The sequence below is a fragment of the Alnus glutinosa genome, chromosome 12 (assembly GCF_958979055.1).
Source record: "Alnus glutinosa chromosome 12, dhAlnGlut1.1, whole genome shotgun sequence".
NCBI classification, from domain to species: Eukaryota; Viridiplantae; Streptophyta; class Magnoliopsida; order Fagales; family Betulaceae; genus Alnus; species Alnus glutinosa.
Window position 1 is genome coordinate 4,695,774 of NC_084897.1, and position 21,010 is coordinate 4,716,783.

Here is a 21,010-nt window from a genome sequence, read left to right on the forward strand (position 1 = left end):
GTCTCTCTCTCTCTCTACCAGAAGAACCAAATGAAAAGGGTAAAAACTAAAAGGGATCTACAACAAATATCTACTACCCCTTTCGATCAAGACATTTCTTGCTCAACAAGTCTCTCTCTCTCTCTCTCTCTCTCTCTCTCTCTCATAGCAATATTTATGATGTATCCTACCTAGCTCTGTTACGAAGCTACATTCAAAACCACCCATTTTCTTCTTCTGTTTCTTGGAAGTAAGATAGACACGTAGCTTAAATCCATTAACAAACAGAGCAATCAAATTTCAATGATTGTTTTTTCTTCTTCTGAGTCGGAGCAACAAAGGCAGAGCTCCGAAACCCAAAACCCAAACAAACCAGAGCAAGAAATGATTGTTTCACGAGCACATCCACAAGAAGACCGGAACATCAACCCCCAAAAGCGTCTCTGTGACTATTGTTCAGACGCCACAGCTCTTCTCTACTGCCGAGCGGACTCAGCCAAGCTCTGCTTCCTCTGCGACCGGGAGATCCACTCCGGCAACCAGCTCTTCTGCAAGCACACTCGCTCACCGCTCTGTGACGCCTGTGACTCCTCCCCTGCCTCAGTTTTCTGCTCCACCGAGAGATCTGTTCTGTGCCAGAACTGTGACTGGGAGCGCCACAAGCTCTCACTTTCTCCGCTGCACAACCGGAGACCGCTCGAGGGGTTCACTGGGTGTCCCTCTGTGAGTGAATTGCAGGCTATTGTTGGATTTGAGGACGTGGGTCACAAAGCTCTGTTTTTAAGCGACGAGAGTGGCGGCGGCGGCGGCGGCGGCGGTGATGGGATTGATGAGTTCTCGGATTTGTTCGTTTGGGATCCTCCTTTTGTTGTTGGTCTTGATGATTTGATTGGTTCAACGAATTCGTCGCATGATTTTCAGGCTATGGCAGTTCCTCCTATGCTTAAGGTGAACTATCCAACTGGTTCTTCAGGTTTATTTTTCATTTTTTTAGTTTTAAAGTTTTGTTTGTTTGGTTGCTGAATGCTGAGAAAGCAGAGGAAAAGGGAAGGAGTGAACTAGTATGTCTAGGACTTGTATTAGGTTTATCAATTAAATCGTAAATATCAAGCTATGGGGATATCTTTTCTCTTTTCTGTCTGAGTTAGTTGTAGTAGGTTTGATTGTTGGGCCATAAAACTAAGTTTTATGGCATTGTAGAAATCATGTCAAATTCCTTTACCACTGTAAACAAAAAATAAATAAAACAAAATAAAATAAATAAATTTCTAGAGAAAACCCCAAACTTGTTCTTCCTCTGTGTTTTCTCCCATGCAAAAAAACCTTTCTTTTCTCCCTTGGCTGCTCATGCCAAATAGTTGCAGCTCACCTAAGCCCATATAAGCTTTTTTATCTCATGAGTTGGACCCACGTTCACCCCACAAAATCTCCCTTCTCCTCCCACGAGGGGGGAGGACCAATGGACCATACCAAGATTCTTCACTTGGAGTCCACGCCAACCAGCATCTTGTAATGCTCAAGTATCTTGATCATCTTAATAATTACTGAGAAAAACTTCACCAGAGTCACCAAAACTTTGATTCAACTGTTGCTTTTAGATTCTTGTATTGTGCAAGTCTTAGATCCTTTTTTCTTGGATTGGAGATTGTCTGGAATTGTTGAATACTTGTAAAAATTGTGTGTCGATCAACTACTGCAATATTGACTTGGTTGAGGAAATTGTTGTTGAATCAGAATCGTAATGCTGCTTGTGGGCAATACAAGGAAGAAATACGTAGTCAGCTTCGTCACCTGATGAAGTTGGAACCAAACTTGAATTGTGAAATTGTGGATTCTGAACCTCTCGCCAGTTTCCAATCTTTGGTGCCTCAACAAAACGTGCAGCCAGGACATACGAATATAGGTTGTTTTGCAGATGATGCAGAGCCAATTGCATTTCCTGCTTTTGAGGTAAATTTTTTTTTTCTTTTTCTTTTTCTGTTGGAATTCTGTAAATTTATTTCTTTTGCTTGGTACATCTCATATTCTCATATGCTTAAAATGACAACATAATCCATTGTTGTATATTCAGATAAACTAAAGCTCATTGTTAGTCTATGTTAATGTCCCCAGAGTTTGTTCAGTCATTAAGTAGCTTTTTGAAAAGGTTAACGACTCTTCCTTCATGCAGGAAAATGCAGTTCAGTGGTGTACTGATGGTGATGAGGCTGCAAATCAACTTTGTCTTCCTAATTCATTAAAAAGAAGGTACCTTGAGGAAAATCCTGTTGTTCCTGACAAACGTTCGGATATTGGTGGCTGTACTGTCGGTAGTGGCAGTGATGGAATCGAAGTGCAATCACTATATGATCCCATTAAATATGAAGCCTCATCAGCTCTTCAAATGGTTGCTCCACATGAGTTAAACAGCCACCAGAGGGACTCTGCAATCTCACGGTACAAGGAGAAGAAGAAGGCAAGGAGGTATCATCACCACCCTTAATTTGCCTACAAATATTATGACTCAAATATTTGACTTCTCAAATGTTTTCAAACGCAAAGGGTATGTTTTTTCAAAATTAGTTTCGAAAAATTTGGAGTTTATTTTTTTTAATTATATTGGCTTTGCAATGGCATGAAATCATCAGATTATGTGGCAACAGGTATGATAAGCAAATTAGGTATGAATCGCGGAAGGTTCGGGCAGAGAGCAGGACAAGAATCAAGGGACGTTTTGCTAAGATCCTTCACTGAAATACTGGTAGGCAGTAGTGACATGGGACATGCAAATATTGTTTGCTTATATTGTGTTAATTACTGTTAAATATATTAGAGAAATATATAAAAGAGAGAGAGAGAGAGAGCGGAAGCATATAAATGACTACATTGTATTGAAGTAGTATGTCTAACAATATTACATAGGTCTCTATTTATAAAGAGACAGTGAGTAGTAAGCAAGAAACCCTAAACTACATAATGTAAGGAATAAACCCTAATAGGAAAGACAATAATACGGTGAATATAAAATATTCTAACAATTACTTAATAAAAAGAAAATAGAAGTTTATCTCTGATCAGGTGAAACTAATAGCTTTTCAAGCTAAAGCTATATGTTTGCATCTCGCTTAAGCTAAGTGTAAAAATGTCGTAAGAGAATTAGTGTTTTTTTTTTTTTTTTTTTTCCTTTGTTATGTAACGTGGAAAGTAATTAAAAATGTATAAAGCATTTTCACATAGAGTTAAACACTTGTGTAGATTTTAGATTTATTGTCTTAAATTCTTCCCCGATTTTCTTTCCTATGACTTTCTATGTGGCAGTCTAATGTTGACCACCTTCTTGAGATTGTAGCATATGTGGAAAAAATGAATTGACTTCATAGCCCTGCCAGCCAAGATCGTTGACAAGTCAACTACTAATTAATTAAATTTTTTGATTAATTATTTCACTAATTATAGTCTATCATATTAGTTTGTAAGAAACTTGTAGTTAATATTGTAGTATCCTGAGTGTTACACCCAAAAATAAAATGTGCAATATTACATGTTAAAACTTAAGGAAAACACAAAAGATATACATTGTAGGCCACGATAGGATAAGTACGGAAGGGTCGGGGAGCGATAGGATGAAACGAGTCGGAAATATAGAAGAAATTTAGAACTAGAAGATTTCATTCAAACAAACTAGGCTTGGTTCGAACGAGACAACGTCTTTAACATGAGAAATTCAAACAAAAACACTTTCATTAGGGAAAAAAAAAATGGAAACTTGTTCGAAAATGGCATAGCATCTTCCACGAGTTATAAGGAAAACGTGTGGGAAAACGAAGTATAATCTCGTTCGAACGAAATCGCATCTTCGCGTGTCACTCGGTGTGTGGGGTTAGTCAACGTTGAGCATTTAATACAAGTTCATTTGAACAAAATTTATTCTCGTTGGAATGAGATGAATAGTACTGATTGAGCAAATTTGTCTATTTAAGGCAAAACAATTGAGAATGAAAATTGGTTTCATTTTCTCTTCGTCTAGAGAGCCACTGAGAGCCTCTTTGTTGTGCTTTTGATCGAGATTTAAGTGTTGTAGTAAGTGGTTTGTGCAAAGAGTTCGGGGTTAAGTAGGAACCGCAACGAAAGGCTCCGAGGGTGAGTTTTCGCTCATTTATCTCTATAGTTGATCTGGTGGTTTAATTAATTTATGTAATTAATGGTTGTGGTAATTAATTACACTATTTAAAGAAAGATGAATTTCATAGAAAATAGAGTTTAAAGAAGAAAATAAGTTTGAAAGGAATTATTTTAAAGGAAATCCGATTTCTTAAAAATGGAAAGATCGAATTTAAAGTTATTATTGAAAATGTTTCTATTCAATTCAAACCTATAAATAGGAGGGGGTCGAACACTTATGGATTCTAATCTAGTAATGATTGGGGGGTTACACATTTATCGATTCTGATTCAGTGATGAGCGGGGGTTAAATGTAATGACCAAGATTTTAATCCTTGGATAAAGGGATTTTGATTTTAAGATTAAAATCAAGTTAGAATATTTCAAGGCCTAAATAATAATCTCGGAATTATTTATAGGGATACGTGAATATTTATGAATATATTTTTTGATGAGTGAAATTTAATTTATCGGTCTTGATTTTATAAGGAGAGTTTGTTTTAGAGTATGATTTACATTACTATAAAGATATAGTAATAATATATCTTTATTGTAAGCTATAAACATATAGTAATAATAAATAAATAAAATATAATAATATTAATAATATGTAAATTGAAGGAGCAAAATTCTATTTTTTTTCATTTCCTTCTTTTGGTTCGTTGCCCACTACCTTCCGTTTCTTCTTATTTCTCACTTCGTCTCACCCACTCCCCACCGCGTCCTCTGTTGTAGCTCGACGACACAGAGAAATCGAGAGATTGAGAGAGAACACGGGATTGAGAAAGAGAGACGACCCGACAGAAGAGAGACCGAGAGAGAGAGAGAGAGAGAGTTTTGTGTGGTGGTTGGGCCACCGGAGTTGTGATATGGGTAGCGGCTGAGCTTTGTTTTCCGGCCTTTTCCGGAAAAACCAGTCCGTAGTTTTGATTCCCCTAGCTCGTTAGTGTCAAATGGAAATCAGCAAGGTAAGGATTTGAGCTTTCCATGTAAATTTGATATACCAGTAGTTGTAGAACACGAAAATCATGGTAAAAGGTAAGATTATGTTTTTTGATTTTATTGGGGTGTTTTGGATCGATTGAAGACTGGGTATGATTTCTTAGGTTTGTTTCTCTTGATTTTCTTCTGGGTTTTTTCGGTGATGGCAGATTTGGGTATTAACTGATTTGAGTTTCAGTTGTTTTGGGTTTCAATTAGTTGGTGTTTTGCTGGGTTGTGTTGATGATTTGAGAAGATGGGTTGTTTTAGGATTTAAAGTTATGATTTTGAGGGGTTCATGGCCGAATGGAGGAATGTTTTTTTTGGGGGTGCTCTGTTTCTTAAAGCTTTGAACTGATGATATTCTTGTGGTTTTAGTTAATGGACCCGTGAGTTTTGGTGGGTTTTGTTGATAGCTCTATTTAGCCTTATGATTTGATGATTGTCTCTTTTATACGGGGCTGGTTGTGAGATTCAGTTGTCGAGGTTGAACCATGGCCGGTTATGACATGAGCTATAGGTGATTGATTTTGATAAATTTTCATTGAGCAATTCATGGTATTTTTGGGTTATTAATTGTTGGGGTTTTCTTGGTGGCTAGCGGATTGTATGAGTATAAGGTGTTGGTTTTGTAGAAGAATATCAGTAATGGGTAACTTGAGTTTGAGTTGGTATTTGGCTTGCTTTGGATTTTGATGTTGTTTTGCTGGCTAGCCGATATTAGCGATAGGGTGTGCAATATTTTGGAGATGATTTGGATGGTGTATCTACTGTCATGGCCGAATATTAGTGGATTTTATTGGATATGTAGATCTAGTGATGACCATGCGTGTGTGTATTACTATTAAAAAGATTATGGGTTGGTTAATTATTTTGGATTCTCCTGGATTAAAGTGTGGCTTATAGTGTGGCACATAGGGAGGACCGAATGATGCTTGGATGATTAGTTGATTTATGAATAAAGTAGTTAATAAAATGATTTAAAATGAAAATGTCTTAGAAATATAATTGATCCAATATAGCACTAGGGCATTAGAAATTAAAATGTGGTATTTTCAAAACACTTAAATAAGATTTTAAGCCACTTGAAAAAGTAATTAGATAATTATTGTGTTAGTTTATGCCAACTAAAAATGGTTAAATGTTATAAGGATTTTAGTGGATTGTTGAGAAGGGTGAGGTTTGATAAAGAGTTTGAGATAGTTGCTCAGTGTGTAATGACGATGTGAGAGTTAGGTCGTGGTGCGTCGTTAGCACAAAGAAGGATAACGGTGCTTGGCTATTTTTTTTAGGAAAGTGAGAAATGCTATGTGAGAGCTAGCGAACAATTATCTATGAAATAGGGTTTAAGGTTTGGAGGATGCAACACAAGACTGGATACTTAGGATTGAAGCTAGTTATTCAATGTAAAGTACCAGATAAATGGTTGAAGCGAGGAACCGCGAAAAGAACCAACGAGAAAAGTGTACTGAGTCAGAAGTTCACCTTAACGGTCTGCGAAGCTTGTAAGTATAACTACATACTGAGAAATGATACTGTTTTTATGAGTATTTTACTTACTGAAATATTTGATAAAGTTTTTGAAGTATGATTATTACAATTACATGAGCCCGAATATTTTACGATAAACATAATTATATGTTTTTAGTTATTTTCATGTGTTGAAAGAATTTGTGAAATGAAAGAGGATGATTATGAGAACAAAAAATGATTTTAAATAGTCATATTATTGCATACTGTTGAACAATGACAATAAGAGATAGTAAAACTGAGAAGCCAGAAAGTCTTCCTAAGTTAAATATGAAGCCAGAAGGTTGTCATATGTTATCTGTGGAAGCCGAAGATGCCTTCTAGGTTAAATAAAAAACCAGAAGGTCTTTCAACAGTCGAATGTGAAGCCAGAAGGTTTCCCTATGTTAACTATGGAAGCCGAAGGTGCATTCTAGGTTAAATAAGAAACTAGAATGTCTTAATGTAAAGTTGGAGGGTGTTCTTATGTTAATTGTGGAAGCCGAATGTGTCTTCCAGATTAAATAAGTAATTGGAAAGTTTTTCATAAACAATGTTTAAACGATGAACCGAAGGTGTCTCCTGATAGCCGTAAACGAAAGGTTCAAGTCCTTTAGAAGCCGGAGGAGCCAAAAAAGTCTCCTAGAGAAAAATGAGAGAAGAATGTATTGCATATAATGAATAATGTGATTTATATGTTTTGTGATTATTGAATTGTTTCATTGTTTTATATTAATATACATATGCATTTTATGAGATGCAAGTAACATGTATATTGATATATGTATAAGGCTATACTATACGTATTAAATAAATGTTTAGGAAAAGATAAGTGAATTTTATTATGTATTATTAAACAACTCTACAGTACTTATCTTATCAGTTATGAATTACATAAAATGATTCTTTTTGGTAAACTTAATGTAGCTGTTATTATAATCACCATGTTAAAGATATTTTCTAAAAAGATGGCTCATATATGGAAATGCTCAGTAATTCTTATACTTATGTTGTGGACTCATTAATCCGCCTATGTAATTGTGGATCACAATTGCATAGTTTTTGTGGTAGGACTTACAAGTATAGAAGATTGAGGGAATCTCATAGCAAGGCTTACATGTCTTTTCTTGAGGTACTCAGGGACCCTAGACTTATGAAGTACTTATTTGAGTTAAATCGATATTTATTGAATTTGTTTTAATGCCACAAGTGGTATATTGTAGTGTTGATATATAAAGAGCAAGATTTGAGTTTGTAATGACTTTACAATATGTAATAGAAGCTCTAGTATGTCTTATTGTTGAGTTTATAAGATCAATTGAAAGGCATATATATATATGAACTTTGATGATATTAAGGTAGAGATAGTAGTGCTTAGTGTAAATTGGAGATTTTCACTTTCGCTTTTCATTAAGTAAAGGCGGGGCGCTATATTAAACACTTATCAATTCTAACAAGGGTTAAATGCTCGATAATATTATTCTGTATATGTATGCATCTGCTTTACGTGGTGAATAAATTTCTCTTTACCAATCATCTGATATCAATTGAAAATTTAACTAATCTATTTTTATAGAATGGTGTTTCATTCTGGAAAAGGAAATGCTAAGAATATCTATTATATAGTACAAGAATGAAATAAGAGTACTTATCAAAAAAAAAAAAAAAGAATGAAATAAGAGTCTTTCTCACTTAAAATGCTTTTACATTGATAAAGTGCGTTTTACACAAAGTTGTAGAAATGATTTTTTTTTTTTTTTTTTTTTTTGTTGAAAAAGATAAGAAATTTTCTGGAAAGAAGGGCTTACATCACACGTAAATTGGTTAGTTAGTATTTAGTTATTTAGCTGTGACTCATTCTTTTACATCTGCAAAATTGTGAGATTTTACAGATATAGGTGCAGTAGACAACGAGGAGCTCTATCTAAGATTAGATTATTACCCCCGAGATCTACAAACGATCTTTACCCTTTTGAAGCTGGAAGAATTTTTGACGACTTCAGTCAGCCTGCTAGTTGCCAGTTGCACTCAACGACACTTTTTGTAATATTTAAACCGTATTAGGTTTGATGTGTAAAATAACTCTTTATTTATATAAAGATTTATGTTTAGTTAAGCTTCGGTGTTCAGTTCAATTTACAAAATTGAGTTTGTGATTTCAAAAAGAAGAAAAAGGTAAATGCAATTTTCTATGCGTTAATCAAAGATTATTGTTTTAGCGCCGCATGAAATATGCGATTATTCCGTTGTCATTTAATATTTGGCGGAGTGTTACACTAGCTACTACTAGGAGATAATATATTGTATTTGACTGATGCAACTAGGGTTGGTTGATGAAGAATGACAACAATTCATAACACATTACAAAAGCAAAAGTTTTACTTGAGGCCACCAATCATTAGTAGATACAAAAATGATGAATACTTCGTTTAAAACGTAATTCTTTTCAAATTAAAGAAATAAAGAAAATAAAAAGAAAACTATAAAAATGAGTCTTTGTTCATAAATACTATTAGTATTGGTACTTTTCTACATATTCATGGAGTAGTGGATGAGCTAAAATGAAGTGTACTTTTCTACATATATTCAAGGAGCTAGCTCCGAGGGTTGTTAATGGCTTTGTAGTAAATAATTTCTAGAGCTTAGGTATTTTAGAAAATTTAAGCAAAATATAGTCAAACGTGGCTTACTTTTTCTTTGTTTTTGTTTAACCAATAATTACAAGTAAAATTAAAATATATAAAATTTATTATGTAGGGCGTTATAGCATGATCTTTTCAAATTATTGACAACATGAAGATTATGCACTCAAAAATCTAGGCAAGATTGATTTTATTCTATGTGTTTTAATCTCAAGAACTTAAAATCAAACTCCAAGTACTTCAAAAACACATCCAAGCAACTTGTAACTTTATTTTCTTTTGATCAATAACATGTCATATACCTTATATAACATATTTCATAATTAAATAAATTTATTTCCTTGATTATGCATTAAAAAGAAATTTTACAAGTTCTCAACATGTACAAAAAATTAAAAATTTCAGACTTGATACGCAATAGGAAACATAACAAAACATGTTGAGAAAAAAATTCAAAACACCGTTTCGATTTTTTCAATGCGTTAAATAACATTTTTACATGTGAAAACAATCGTCATGATAGGGTTAAGACATAAATTAGAGTTATAGCAGAGATATGACTAGAGTCTTAGGAGAATTAGAACTCCAAGCCCTACAATCTAGGATCGATGCACGGCCAAAGGGAGAAAATTACACCCCTTGCCCCTGCATCACACGGCCATGGAGAGAACTTGACTTAAGCATTTGCTTGAGTTTTATCCATAAGGCACAATGCTCCGTTAATTCTACTTAAGCTTTCTGGAATTAATTCAAATATCTCAAAGCTCTTTAATTGTTTTAAGCCCTTAGGAAATAAATTCATAAGATCTAATATGTATTTTCAAATTAATAAATCAATCTCCATGACGTACTTATTTATTACATATTACCCCTCCATACTAAGAGGTAACAAATGGATCATACTCAGATCCTAAACCAGTAATAAGCTAGGTAGGAAACACTCTCAGATTCAATCAATGGCTATCCAGCAGCAGCCGAAGTGTCACTCATGCCCTTGACTTTCTGAAAGTATTCAGTAATGGAGGAGTTCCCTTTTTTGGACTTGTCAAGTTGGTAATGGATCTGCATCATGAGAGCTCATGATTGAGAAGCAAGCATGGTCACCAAGGTACTCCAAATATCACGGTCAGTAGCACAACCTACTGCATGAACGACAAAGGGCTATGTGAGCGTGAAAATCAGCACACTATAGATCATTTGATCCCGTTGACACGGTGAGATACTCGATCTTGGTTTACCATGGTGGCAGGAGCACCAGGTTCAGTGCTGGTATTTGGAATGATTTGGGTGGAGATTTGGAAGAACCATCCACGAAACCGTAGGCATCTTTGCCTCTAAGATAAGCCAGTATTTGAGTTATTCAGGACATGAAATTATCCTTGGAAAGCTTGATATAAAGAGAGTGGTTCATATTGAAGACGGTGAAGACAACAAATGTGTGGATGGTTGGGTGGATTGGGGAAGAGTTGGAGGAAATTAAGTCGTGTATTCTGAGTGAACCATGAAAAAAAAAAATAGACACTGGTCTATATTGGGCTATGATACGTACCATATAAGAACGCACGGTACATGGTGAATAATCTATGCACCTTCCTCATCTAAATGAGCTTGTGTATATATATATATAGAAATTACAAGAGAGGAGTTTGCTACAAGATAGCAATGGACGGTACTTATCGATACCTATACATTTGAAGTATCCTAGATGAAGTTACAGTACTCTTATCTTATCACTAATCATCTGGTTCACGGATAGGATGAGGACTGGTTGGAACATTTGAATTCTTTGATGATATATCATGTTTCGTTAATAGTTTGCAGGAAAATAAAAAGGCTAGAATAGCTTTTATTATATCTTTCTTATAATCGGACAGTTATCACATCAACTACTAAACAATTAAATTTATCTCTTACGTGAGTTTGCAAATAAATTATAGTAAAAGCTATAACATCCAAGCATTTTCCCATTTGCTATGTCACTCGAATAAGCTATAAATACAAAGATGATACAAAGTTATGTTAGAAAATTAATGTTGTGGTAGTTTATATGGAACTACACCAATAACCATCTTCGATATTTATATGCTAATCTAATGAATAAATGTTCAACAATTCTCTATCAAATCTTGTAAGTACTGTCCAAAAAACCCAAGATTTAGCTTACACGATATTAAGTGGAGAGAGAGAGAGAGAGAGAGAGAGTTTATTCAAATGGATAATTTCATTTATGTGATAACTCAATGAAAAACTCAAAGAGAAGGATAATAGAGCCTCTAAGCGTCTTGAGCACAATCAGCTGGTGCAAATTGCAATTGTTTCCTTGGAATATCATATATGAACTTTTGGTTTGTTTGCTGGTATGCTCCCAGTGAAGAATAATGATCATCCGCAACTATCGCCAAACAAAAGACTTCTTTCCCAGAGTTGAGCGGCTTCACAAAAAATGCCCCTTCAGGTCTAACTTCAAGGTCTGCATTGCTTAAATGAAAGGTCATACCAGGGAGGTCTCTAAACCCTTCCGGTACACTGCGCTCGTAGCAAAGATCAAAAAATCCTTCAAAAAGTCTACTCCTAGTCATGTTTGGTAAACTCGAGAAATAAAGCAGAAATGTTCTAATTACTACATCAAAAGCGGGCCTAATGATACTAGTAAAAGTAGTTCCAGAGTCAATAATACAACCTCCAGAACCATCAAATTGTAAAAGAAATAGTGCTGGATTGATGCTAAGTCTTGTCCCATTAATGCTGATGCCTATCAAATCAATGTAGTAAGGTGCGGAGCTTTTAAATTGGTCTAGTTTTGTCGTCTGCAAACCTGTCGTTGGTTGAGATATACCTGGGCCGAACCTTAGATATGTGTCCAAGGCATGACCATCGTTGAACTTGAGGCAGTATGAGAATGTTCCATCATATAGAGACTGATAGCTTATTTGTTTCACAAAGGAACGGATACCCCATCCCAAGCCAAATACTCCGCTTACTTGATTGTCATCATCACCATATCTCATATCAGTACTGTCAATTGAGCAACCAAAAACTATGTTTAGAATAGTTTGAGGCCTACCACTACTGGAAACGAAAGTGAAAGCTTCTTGTGAAAGAATGCCAGTTGTGGCTGCGCCATCCATGTATTTCTCTTGGTAGGAGCATGAGTCCCCAATACATTGATGGGGTGCACAAAGTGGGTGCAAGTTACAAGGGAGAGCTCTATAACTTCTGGAAATCGTCTTAGGGAAAGGGGGTTCCCTACAAGGGAAGCAATGATTGCCAGGGAGCTCACAGTCCTGACACTGTATCCATGTGAGGGCGCTTCCGGTATCCATGTGCAAGTGGTATGTCTTGAATGGTCGAGCAGGGAAAGTTGCATTGAAGGTGCCGATGCCAAGTCTCACCATGTATGTAGACATTGCTTGAATAGCAATGGGCGCACGAAAAGCCTCATTAGGATGTATGGACTGGGAACCATTGGTTTGATCTGTATTTGCTGATATCATGCTAGACAGGTAACTGGCACGGGCTTTAGATTGGTTGACGAGTCTTTGAATTCTTTCTATGAAAGTGATTTTGCCAGGGTAAAGAGGTGATGCTGGTGAGTCTCTATGGATGAGCTTGATGGTCAAGCCATTGGGTTTCCCTGCAACAGGGCCACCCAATATTAGCAATAAGCTTGACAGGATGCTGAGAAATGCTAATCTCAATATCGTCATGGCCGGCAAGATTTTGTGTGCTGTGCGAAATGTAACCATGTAGGACGGTGCTTTATAGTAGAGAAGACCATTAATTAAGACCATGAATGTGGTTAGCTAAGCATGGTATGCTTTGCTGTTTTTCAACATCTTGCCTTGCATTGTTATAAAAGACAGCAACTTCGTGAACATAAGCAATTATTTCTTGTTTCCTTATATTAATTAGGATAAGGATACCTTTTGTAATTAGGTTGTCCGAATAACACAAAAATTTAATAGTTTAAGAAAGAGGTTGCAAGATCTACCTATTTTTCTTTGTTTTTGTTTAATAGATAATTAAAATATATAAAATTTATTATGTAGGGCGCTAGGAGGATCTTCTAGCCTAGCAGAAAAGGTTTAATGAACTTGAAATTTGTTTTAGGACAATGTTTGAAATACTACAATCGAGTGAGAGAGAGACGTGGGAAAAAATAATTAAAAAAAGATTAGAAAATAATATTTAAATAAATTTCAAAGTGCAATAGATAGTCCTGCTGAAGTTTGTAGTGAAAAATTAGTTGCAAAAATAGAAAATGTTGTATTTTGAGTAGCTAAACTAGCCACCATTAATGCTGGAGATGGTCTTATAGAATTATTCTATAAGAAAAATAGTTACTCTGCCTTATTTGTTTGTTTGTTTGTTTGTTTTTTTTTTTTTTTTTTTTATATGTCCACTCAAAAGAGGGAGGGGAGATTCAAACTAGTGACCTCCGCTTCATGAGGCATAGTCTCCGACCAATTGAACTATCCCTTGAAGACTACTTTGTCTTATCAATTGGATTAAAAAAAAAAATTAATAATAGTCAAATTTAACTATTTTGAGGCATATGACCGGTCTAATGGAGATGCTCTAATGGTTGACATAATGCCTAATGTCCGTGCACGCAAGGCAACTAATTAATGATTGAGATTATTGCAGGTAATCTTAATTTTCCTTCACTACAAGAAATTTGATCATTAGCGGCCAACGCATAATGACCGCTAATGATCATATTATTAGCGGCCACTTTTAAAAATGGCCGCTAATAATACACTATTAACGGTCAAACATAATTGGCCGCTAATAGTCGACGTTATTTGTAAACTATTAGCAGCCACCTAATTGTGGCCGCTAAAAATAGACTCTAATAACTTGGCGGGGAGTTGCGAGAAACTCCGGAAAACTATTAATAAAACTATTAGCGTCCAAAAAAGTGGCCGCTAATAACTGATTATTAGCGGCCACTTTTTTATATGGCCGCTAATAATCCATTATTAGCGGCCACTTTTTTGGCCGCTAATAGTTTTATTAATAGTTTCTCGGAGTTTCACACAACTCCCCCCGCCAAGTTATTAGCGGCCACTTTTTTATATGGCCGCTAATAATATTTTTCTTTTTTTGTTTTTTTTTTTATGTTTTTATTTTAAATATATATTTTTCATTCTTAATTTTTCTTTTTTTGTTTTTCTTTAATTTTTTTAATTTGTTTGTAAAAATATTTAAAAAAAATTGATTTTTTTAAAATAATAAAAGGAAAAGTAAATTTTTGGTTTTTCTATCAACAAAAAAAAAATTGTTCTTTTTCCTTTTTTTTTTTTTTTTAAAAAAAAAAAAAGATTAATAGAAAACTGGTTTTTCTTTTTTTATTTTTTCGTTTGTTTTTTTTTAAAAAAAAAAAAAAAAAAAAAAAAAAAAAAAAAAAAATTGTTTTCGAGGAAGCTATTAGCGGCCACTTTTTTAAATGGCCGCTACTAATATTTTTACTTTTTTCTTTTTTCGTTTTTTCTTTCTTTTTTTTTTTATTTTTTTATTTTTTATGTTTTCAAAATTTCCAGTTTTTATTTTTTTAAAAAAAAAAATCATTTCCATTAGTTACCACTAATAATAAAACTATTAGCGGCCACTTTTTTATATGGCCGCTAATAATGGATTATTAGCTGCCACTTATATGGCCGCTAATAATATTTTTACTCTTTTTTTTTTTTTTTTTATGTTTTCAAAATTTCTAGTTTTTATTTAAAAAAAAAAAAAAAATCATTTTCATTAGTAACCACTAATAATAAAACTATTAGCGGCCAAAAAAGTGGCCGCTAATAATTGATTATTAGCGGCCACTTTTTTATATGGCTGCTAATAATATTTTTACTTTTTTTTTTTATGTTTTCAAAATTTCCAATTTTTTTTTTAAAAAATATTTTTCATTTTTAATTTTTTTTTTTGTTTTTTCTTTAATTTTTTTAATTTGTTTGTAAAAACTAATTTTGTTTTTCGAGAATTTGGTTTTATTTTTAAATAAATAAAAAAAAGTTAAGTTTTGGTTTTTCTTTCAACAAAAAAAAAAAAAAAAAAAAAAAAAAAATCGTTCTTTTTCCTTTTTTTTTTAAAAAAAAAAATTAATAGAAAACTAGTTTTCATTTTTATTTTTATTTTTAAAAAAATTGTTTTCATAATTAATGCATTATGGTCAATCAGACGGTTTATCAATCATATTAATCGATCAAACCTTCATTGTGTGAAGTCTGATCAGTCGACCTCTATCACGATTGATCAAATGATCTATCAATCCTATTGGTCTATCAAGATCAATCGAATAATCTATCGATCATATTGATCGATCACGATCAATCGGATGATTTATTGGTCATATTTATTGATCAGGATCGATCAGATGATTTATCGGTCCTATCGATAAATCACGATTGATTGGATGATCTATCATAATCGATCGGATGGCCTATCGATCTTATGGATCTATCACGATCAAGCGGATGATTTACCATGATTGATCGGATGATCTATCGATCTTATTGATCTATCATGATCGATCTGATGATCTACCATGATTGATCGGATAATCTATCGATCCTATTAATCGATCGGATGATCAATCAATCCTATGGATCTATCATAATCGATCAGATGATCTATCGATCCTATTGATCTATCATGATCGATCAGATGATCTACCATGATTGATCGGATGATCTAACAATCCTATTGATCTATCATGGTTGATCGGATGATCTATTAATCCTATTGAACTTTCATGATTGATCGGATGATCTATCGATCCTATTGATATATCATGATCGATCGGATGATCTATCATGATCGATTGAATGATTTACTATGATTGATCGGATGATGTATCGATCCTATTGATCTATCATGATCGATCGAATGATCTATCAGTCCTATTAATCTATCAGATGATGTATCGATCCTATAGATCAATAGGATTGATGATCTACCATGATTGATCGAATGATCTATCAATCCTATTGATCTATTGATCCTATAGATCAATAGGATTGATAGATCATTCGATCAATCGGCTGATCTATCCATCCTATTGATTCTATTGATCGATTGGATCGATACTATCAAGATCGATTGGATGATCTATCGATCATATGGATCGATCACGATCGATGAGATCGATCCTATTGATCGATCAGATAGGATCGATACTATAATGATCGATCGGATGATCTAACGATCCTATTGATCGATCACCATCGATCGGATAGGATCGATACTATAACGATCGATCGGATGGTCTAACAATCCTATCGATCAATCAGATTATCTATCGATCCTATTGATCTATCACGATCGATCGGATATGATCGATATTATCACGATCGATTGGATGATCTAATGATCTTATTGATTGATCGGATGATCCAACGTTCATATTGATCGATTACGATCAATCGGATGATCTATCAATCATATTAATCTTTCACAACCGATCAGATGATCTATCGATCCTATTGATCGATCACGATCGATCGGATGATCTAACGATCATATTGATCGATCACGATCGATCGGATTATCTATCGATCCTATTGATCTATCACAATCGATTGGATAGATCGATACTATCATGATCGATCAGATAGGATCGATAATATCACGATAGATCGAATGATCTATCAATCTTATTATTCGATCACGATCGATCGGATGATCTATCGATCCTATGGATCGATCACAATCGATCGGATGATTTATCGATCCTATGGATTGATTACAATCGATCGGATGATTTATCGATCCTATGGATCGATCACGATCGATCGGATGATCTAACGATCCTATTAATCGATCACGATCGATCCTATTGATCTATCACTTTCGATGGGATTATCTATTGATACTATTGATCGATACAATTACGATCGATCGGATGATCTATCCATCCTATGGATCGATCATGATTGATCGGATGATCTATCGATCCATAGGATCGATCACGATCGATCGAATGATCTATGGATCCTATCGAGATCTATCACGATCGATCGGATGATCTATCGATCTTACCAATCGATCAAGATAGATCGGATGATCTATTGATCCTATTGCTCTATCATGATCGATCGGATGATCTATCGATCCTAGTGGAGTAGTCTGATCGATCGGATGATCTATCGATCCTATTGATCGATCATGATAGATTGGATGATCTATCGATCCTATTGCTCTATCACGATCGATCGGATAATCTATCGATCCTAGTGGAGTAGTCTGATCGATTGTGATAAAACAATAGGATCAATAGAGCATCTGATCAATCATAATACATTAATTAGTTCGATCGAATGTCCAATCAATCCTAATAAGTACGAGTCCACTAACAATTGCGGTACTTTCTGTACTGGGGCATCGGTCCAATCTATTGTGACATGAATGTCCGATCAATCAAACTTGACACAGTTATCAGTTCGATTTAACGTGCGGTCGATCATGACATGATCGATAGAATCATCCAATCGATCTTGGTGTATTACTTAGGTCAAAAAAACCAATTTTTCGAAAAAAAAAAAAAAAAAAAAAAAAAAAAAAAAAAAAAAAAAAGTTTATTTTTTAAGAACAAATTAAAAACATTAAAGAAAAATGAAAAAAGATTTTTTTTTTTTTTTTTTTTAAAAAAAATAGCTGGAAATTATGGAAAATTTTTTATTTTTTATTTTTAAAAAAAACAAAACAAAAGAAAAAGAAAAACCTGTTTTCTATTAAATTAAAAAAAAAAGAAAAAAAAAACGATTTTTTTTAAAAAAAATAAATAAAAAATTAACTGAAAATGAAAAAAACCAATTTTTTTGAAAAAAATTTAAAAAAATTAAAGAATAAAGAATAAAAATTAAAAAACGAAAAAAGATGTTTTTTTTTAAAAAAAAAAAAAAAAACTAAAAAAAACTAAAAATTATGAAAACAATTTAACAAAAAAGATAAAAGAAAAACCTGTTTTCTATTAAATTAAAAAAACGAAAAATAATAATTTTTTTTTTGTCTTTTAAAAAAAGCATACGAAAAAAAAAAAAACTGAAAAATTAAGAAAAGTAAACAAATATATATTCAAGACTTAGGCGGGACACGAAAGTTTCGTGTCCCGCGCGCGCCATATCCCAAGACTTAGAAACTTTTGGTTTTATTTATTTTTATTTACTTAATTTTTGTTTCTTTCTAGAAGTCTCCCTATCTCTCCTTTCTATCTCTTTCTCTCATTTTTTTCTTTTTTGTGGACAGAACCTCTCTCTCAGCTTTCTCTCTTTCTTTACTCTCTCCCTCTCATCTCCATTCTCAAATCTCTCATCTCTCTCTCTTGCTCTATTACAGACACCGTTGGCCACCGCTCTCCGTCACCGATAGGTCCTCTCTCTAGCTCTCTCACTCTCTCTGATCTCTTTTTCTCAGATCTAAAATCTCTTCAACCTTCCAAGAAGCCTCAAATTGGGTTCTTCATGCTCTCACCAAAGGTCTCTTCCAGAATACTTCATATGATTTTTTAGTTGAGTTGCGTATTTAATTTTTGTTTGACTTTGTTTTGTTTGCTAATTGATAAATATTTAATATTTATCTGTTTTCTTTTTCTTTTCTTTGTTTGGTTTTTTTTTTTTTGTTTTATTTTTCAGTTATGAAGGTTGCATTGTATTAGCAGAATGAGAAACCTTCTTCTGCCTTTGATTAAGTTCATTTCTTTTATTTTATATATTTTTTTAAGCAAATGTGTTTTTTGATCTGATTTCAAATATATGTGTGCCACTTTGTATTTGGGCATGAACTGGTGATAGAATTTTCTTCTTCTATAGTTGTGCGGCACTTTTTTCTTCTTCTGTTTTTTTTTTTTTTTTTGGTTTTCAGGTATACCACAAGGAGCCGACATCACTTTCTTCTTTGTTTTTTTTTTTTTTTTGTGTTTTTTTGTTTTTGTTGTTGTTGTTGTTGTTATTGTTTTTTTTTTTTTTTTTTTTTTTATGATGTATTTGTATTTATATATTATTTTTTCATTTTTAATAGTATTAGTTGTATATAGAGATTTAATTCATGCAGTGAAGATAAATGGATCTAAATTATATATATATATATATATATATATATATATATATATATATATATATATATATATATTTTCAATTTTTTAATAGTATTTAAAACACTCTGGTATTATTAGCGGCCACATACGTGTCGCCGCTAATAGTCTAGTATTAGCGGCAATTTTAGAGTCAGTTAACAATTATTAGCGGCGGATAAAATTACTTTTAGCGGCGAACTTGGTGGCCGCTATAAAACAATTATTAGCGGCGAGCAAAAAAAGTAGCCACTAATAGTCTTTAGCGTCGGACTATTAGAGGCCACTCTTTAGCGGCCAAATTTGGCCGCTATTTATTAATATCAGCCAAAATAACATTTTAGCGGCCAAATTTTTCAATGTTGGCTCAAATGATCAAATTTTTTGTAGTGCTTCCTGTTTTTCCCATATTTGGACAGGCTTTTTCAATGTGAGATATTGTAGAGAACTAAAAGAAGCATTTAGAACTCAATGGCCTTCGCTTTTGAGGGAAGGGGGAAAGACAATATATAGTTTAATTAGGTCTTAGCTAGGTTCAAGTATTTTTTAAGCAAAGTTTATGAAGGAGCAATTATGTATTCTCTGTGATGTGCATGGCAACACTTAAAAAAAAAAAAGAATAAAAAAAGGGAAGAGCATTTTTTGATGTGTCTACAACATTCTATTTTTTACCACGTCACTAAAATTCCACACATTAATAAATGGCAATGTGTCAAACATTGCCACGTTGCTAAATTTAAAGTCAATTTAATTTTTTTAAAAAAAAAACATACTGAAATTTAATTAATTTTTGACGTGTCAAAACAACACGTCAATAAATTCCTAATTTTGACACCCTTATCCTTAATGTTAGACACACGTCAATAATGACAAGTCACTAAACTTTAGTTCTGACACGTCAAAAATGGTTGGTCAGGAAAAATTTGTTTTTTTGTAGTGCAAGCTACTTGCAGGATTAAAATCTTAATTTTAGAACCTAGTCTTAAGGGGGCTATATTTGATAAAGGAAAACAATTCATTAGAGCTGAATACTTAATTATGATTAATTATTATGCAACGCCTCCCAACCATGGTAATTACGTAGAGAAATGTAAATGTGTTTGTGCTCTCTCTCTCTCTCTCTCTCTCTCTCTCTCTCAATTTATCAAGAAACAATAGTTGACTATATATATTGTCAATTTGATGCAGGCAACAAGAAGCTCTTGAGAAAAGAGAGGTATTTGAGGAGGGAGGCTCCACCCCTCCCTCCTCCCAATGATGCTTTCCTCTTAATCTTTCTAGGGCTATAGAGGTTTTTTATTTTTCCTTTGGCTTAGATTTGGTGGACCTTTTGTTCTCTTAATCCTTCTAGTGCTATGGAGCTTTTATTCTCTTAACCCTTATAGAGCTATGAAGTTTTGTGTTTTTTCTTTTTTTAGTTTCTTCATGCAGAAAGGTTAAAACAAGACGTCTCGTAGAGAAGCGACCTCTCCGTTTGTGTCACCGGTGAAAGTTTGGCTGAACTTTCTTCTTATACATTTACTTTTGAGGACAGATCTATGTTTTTCCATCAATTCCTGCAAGACATGCGTAGTTTCTCTTTCAACATTGGCTTGTGTTAGGTACTTTCTGTAGTTTTTTTTTCTCTGTTTTTTTAAAGTAGTTTTTGAAAGTCTGTTTGTTAAATTTGTAAATTTTACTGAATTTGTTT

General features: G+C 33.6%; 2 protein-coding genes across 5 annotated transcripts; one reads left to right on the forward strand and one right to left on the reverse strand.

Moving 5' to 3' along the window:
* Positions 1 to 99: 99 nt before the first annotated feature.
* On the forward strand, positions 100 to 8,725 carry LOC133851647 (zinc finger protein CONSTANS-LIKE 13). Of its 4 annotated transcripts, none has more exons than XR_009895834.1 (6): positions 100 to 927; positions 1,714 to 1,929; positions 2,150 to 2,521; positions 2,622 to 2,719; positions 7,669 to 7,741; positions 8,502 to 8,725. XR_009895834.1 is itself a non-coding variant. In XM_062288165.1 (5 exons), the coding sequence occupies exons 1-4, from the start codon at positions 283 to 285 to the stop codon at positions 2,710 to 2,712; spliced, it is 1,245 nt and encodes a 414-aa protein (XP_062144149.1). In that variant the 5' UTR covers positions 103 to 282; the 3' UTR covers positions 2,713 to 2,719; positions 8,502 to 8,725. The 4 variants fall into 4 exon arrangements, 2 of the variants coding, with proteins under 2 accessions (XP_062144149.1, XP_062144148.1); XR_009895833.1 differs by having other exon boundaries at positions 103 to 927; positions 2,150 to 2,442; XM_062288165.1 differs by lacking the exon at positions 7,669 to 7,741 and having other exon boundaries at positions 103 to 927; positions 2,150 to 2,442.
* Positions 8,726 to 11,524: 2,799 nt separating this feature from the next.
* On the reverse strand, positions 11,525 to 12,958 carry LOC133852508 (aspartic proteinase nepenthesin-1-like). The gene has a single exon (XM_062289276.1). The coding sequence runs from the start codon at positions 12,956 to 12,958 to the stop codon at positions 11,525 to 11,527; it is 1,434 nt and encodes a 477-aa protein (XP_062145260.1).
* Positions 12,959 to 21,010: the final 8,052 nt, after the last annotated feature.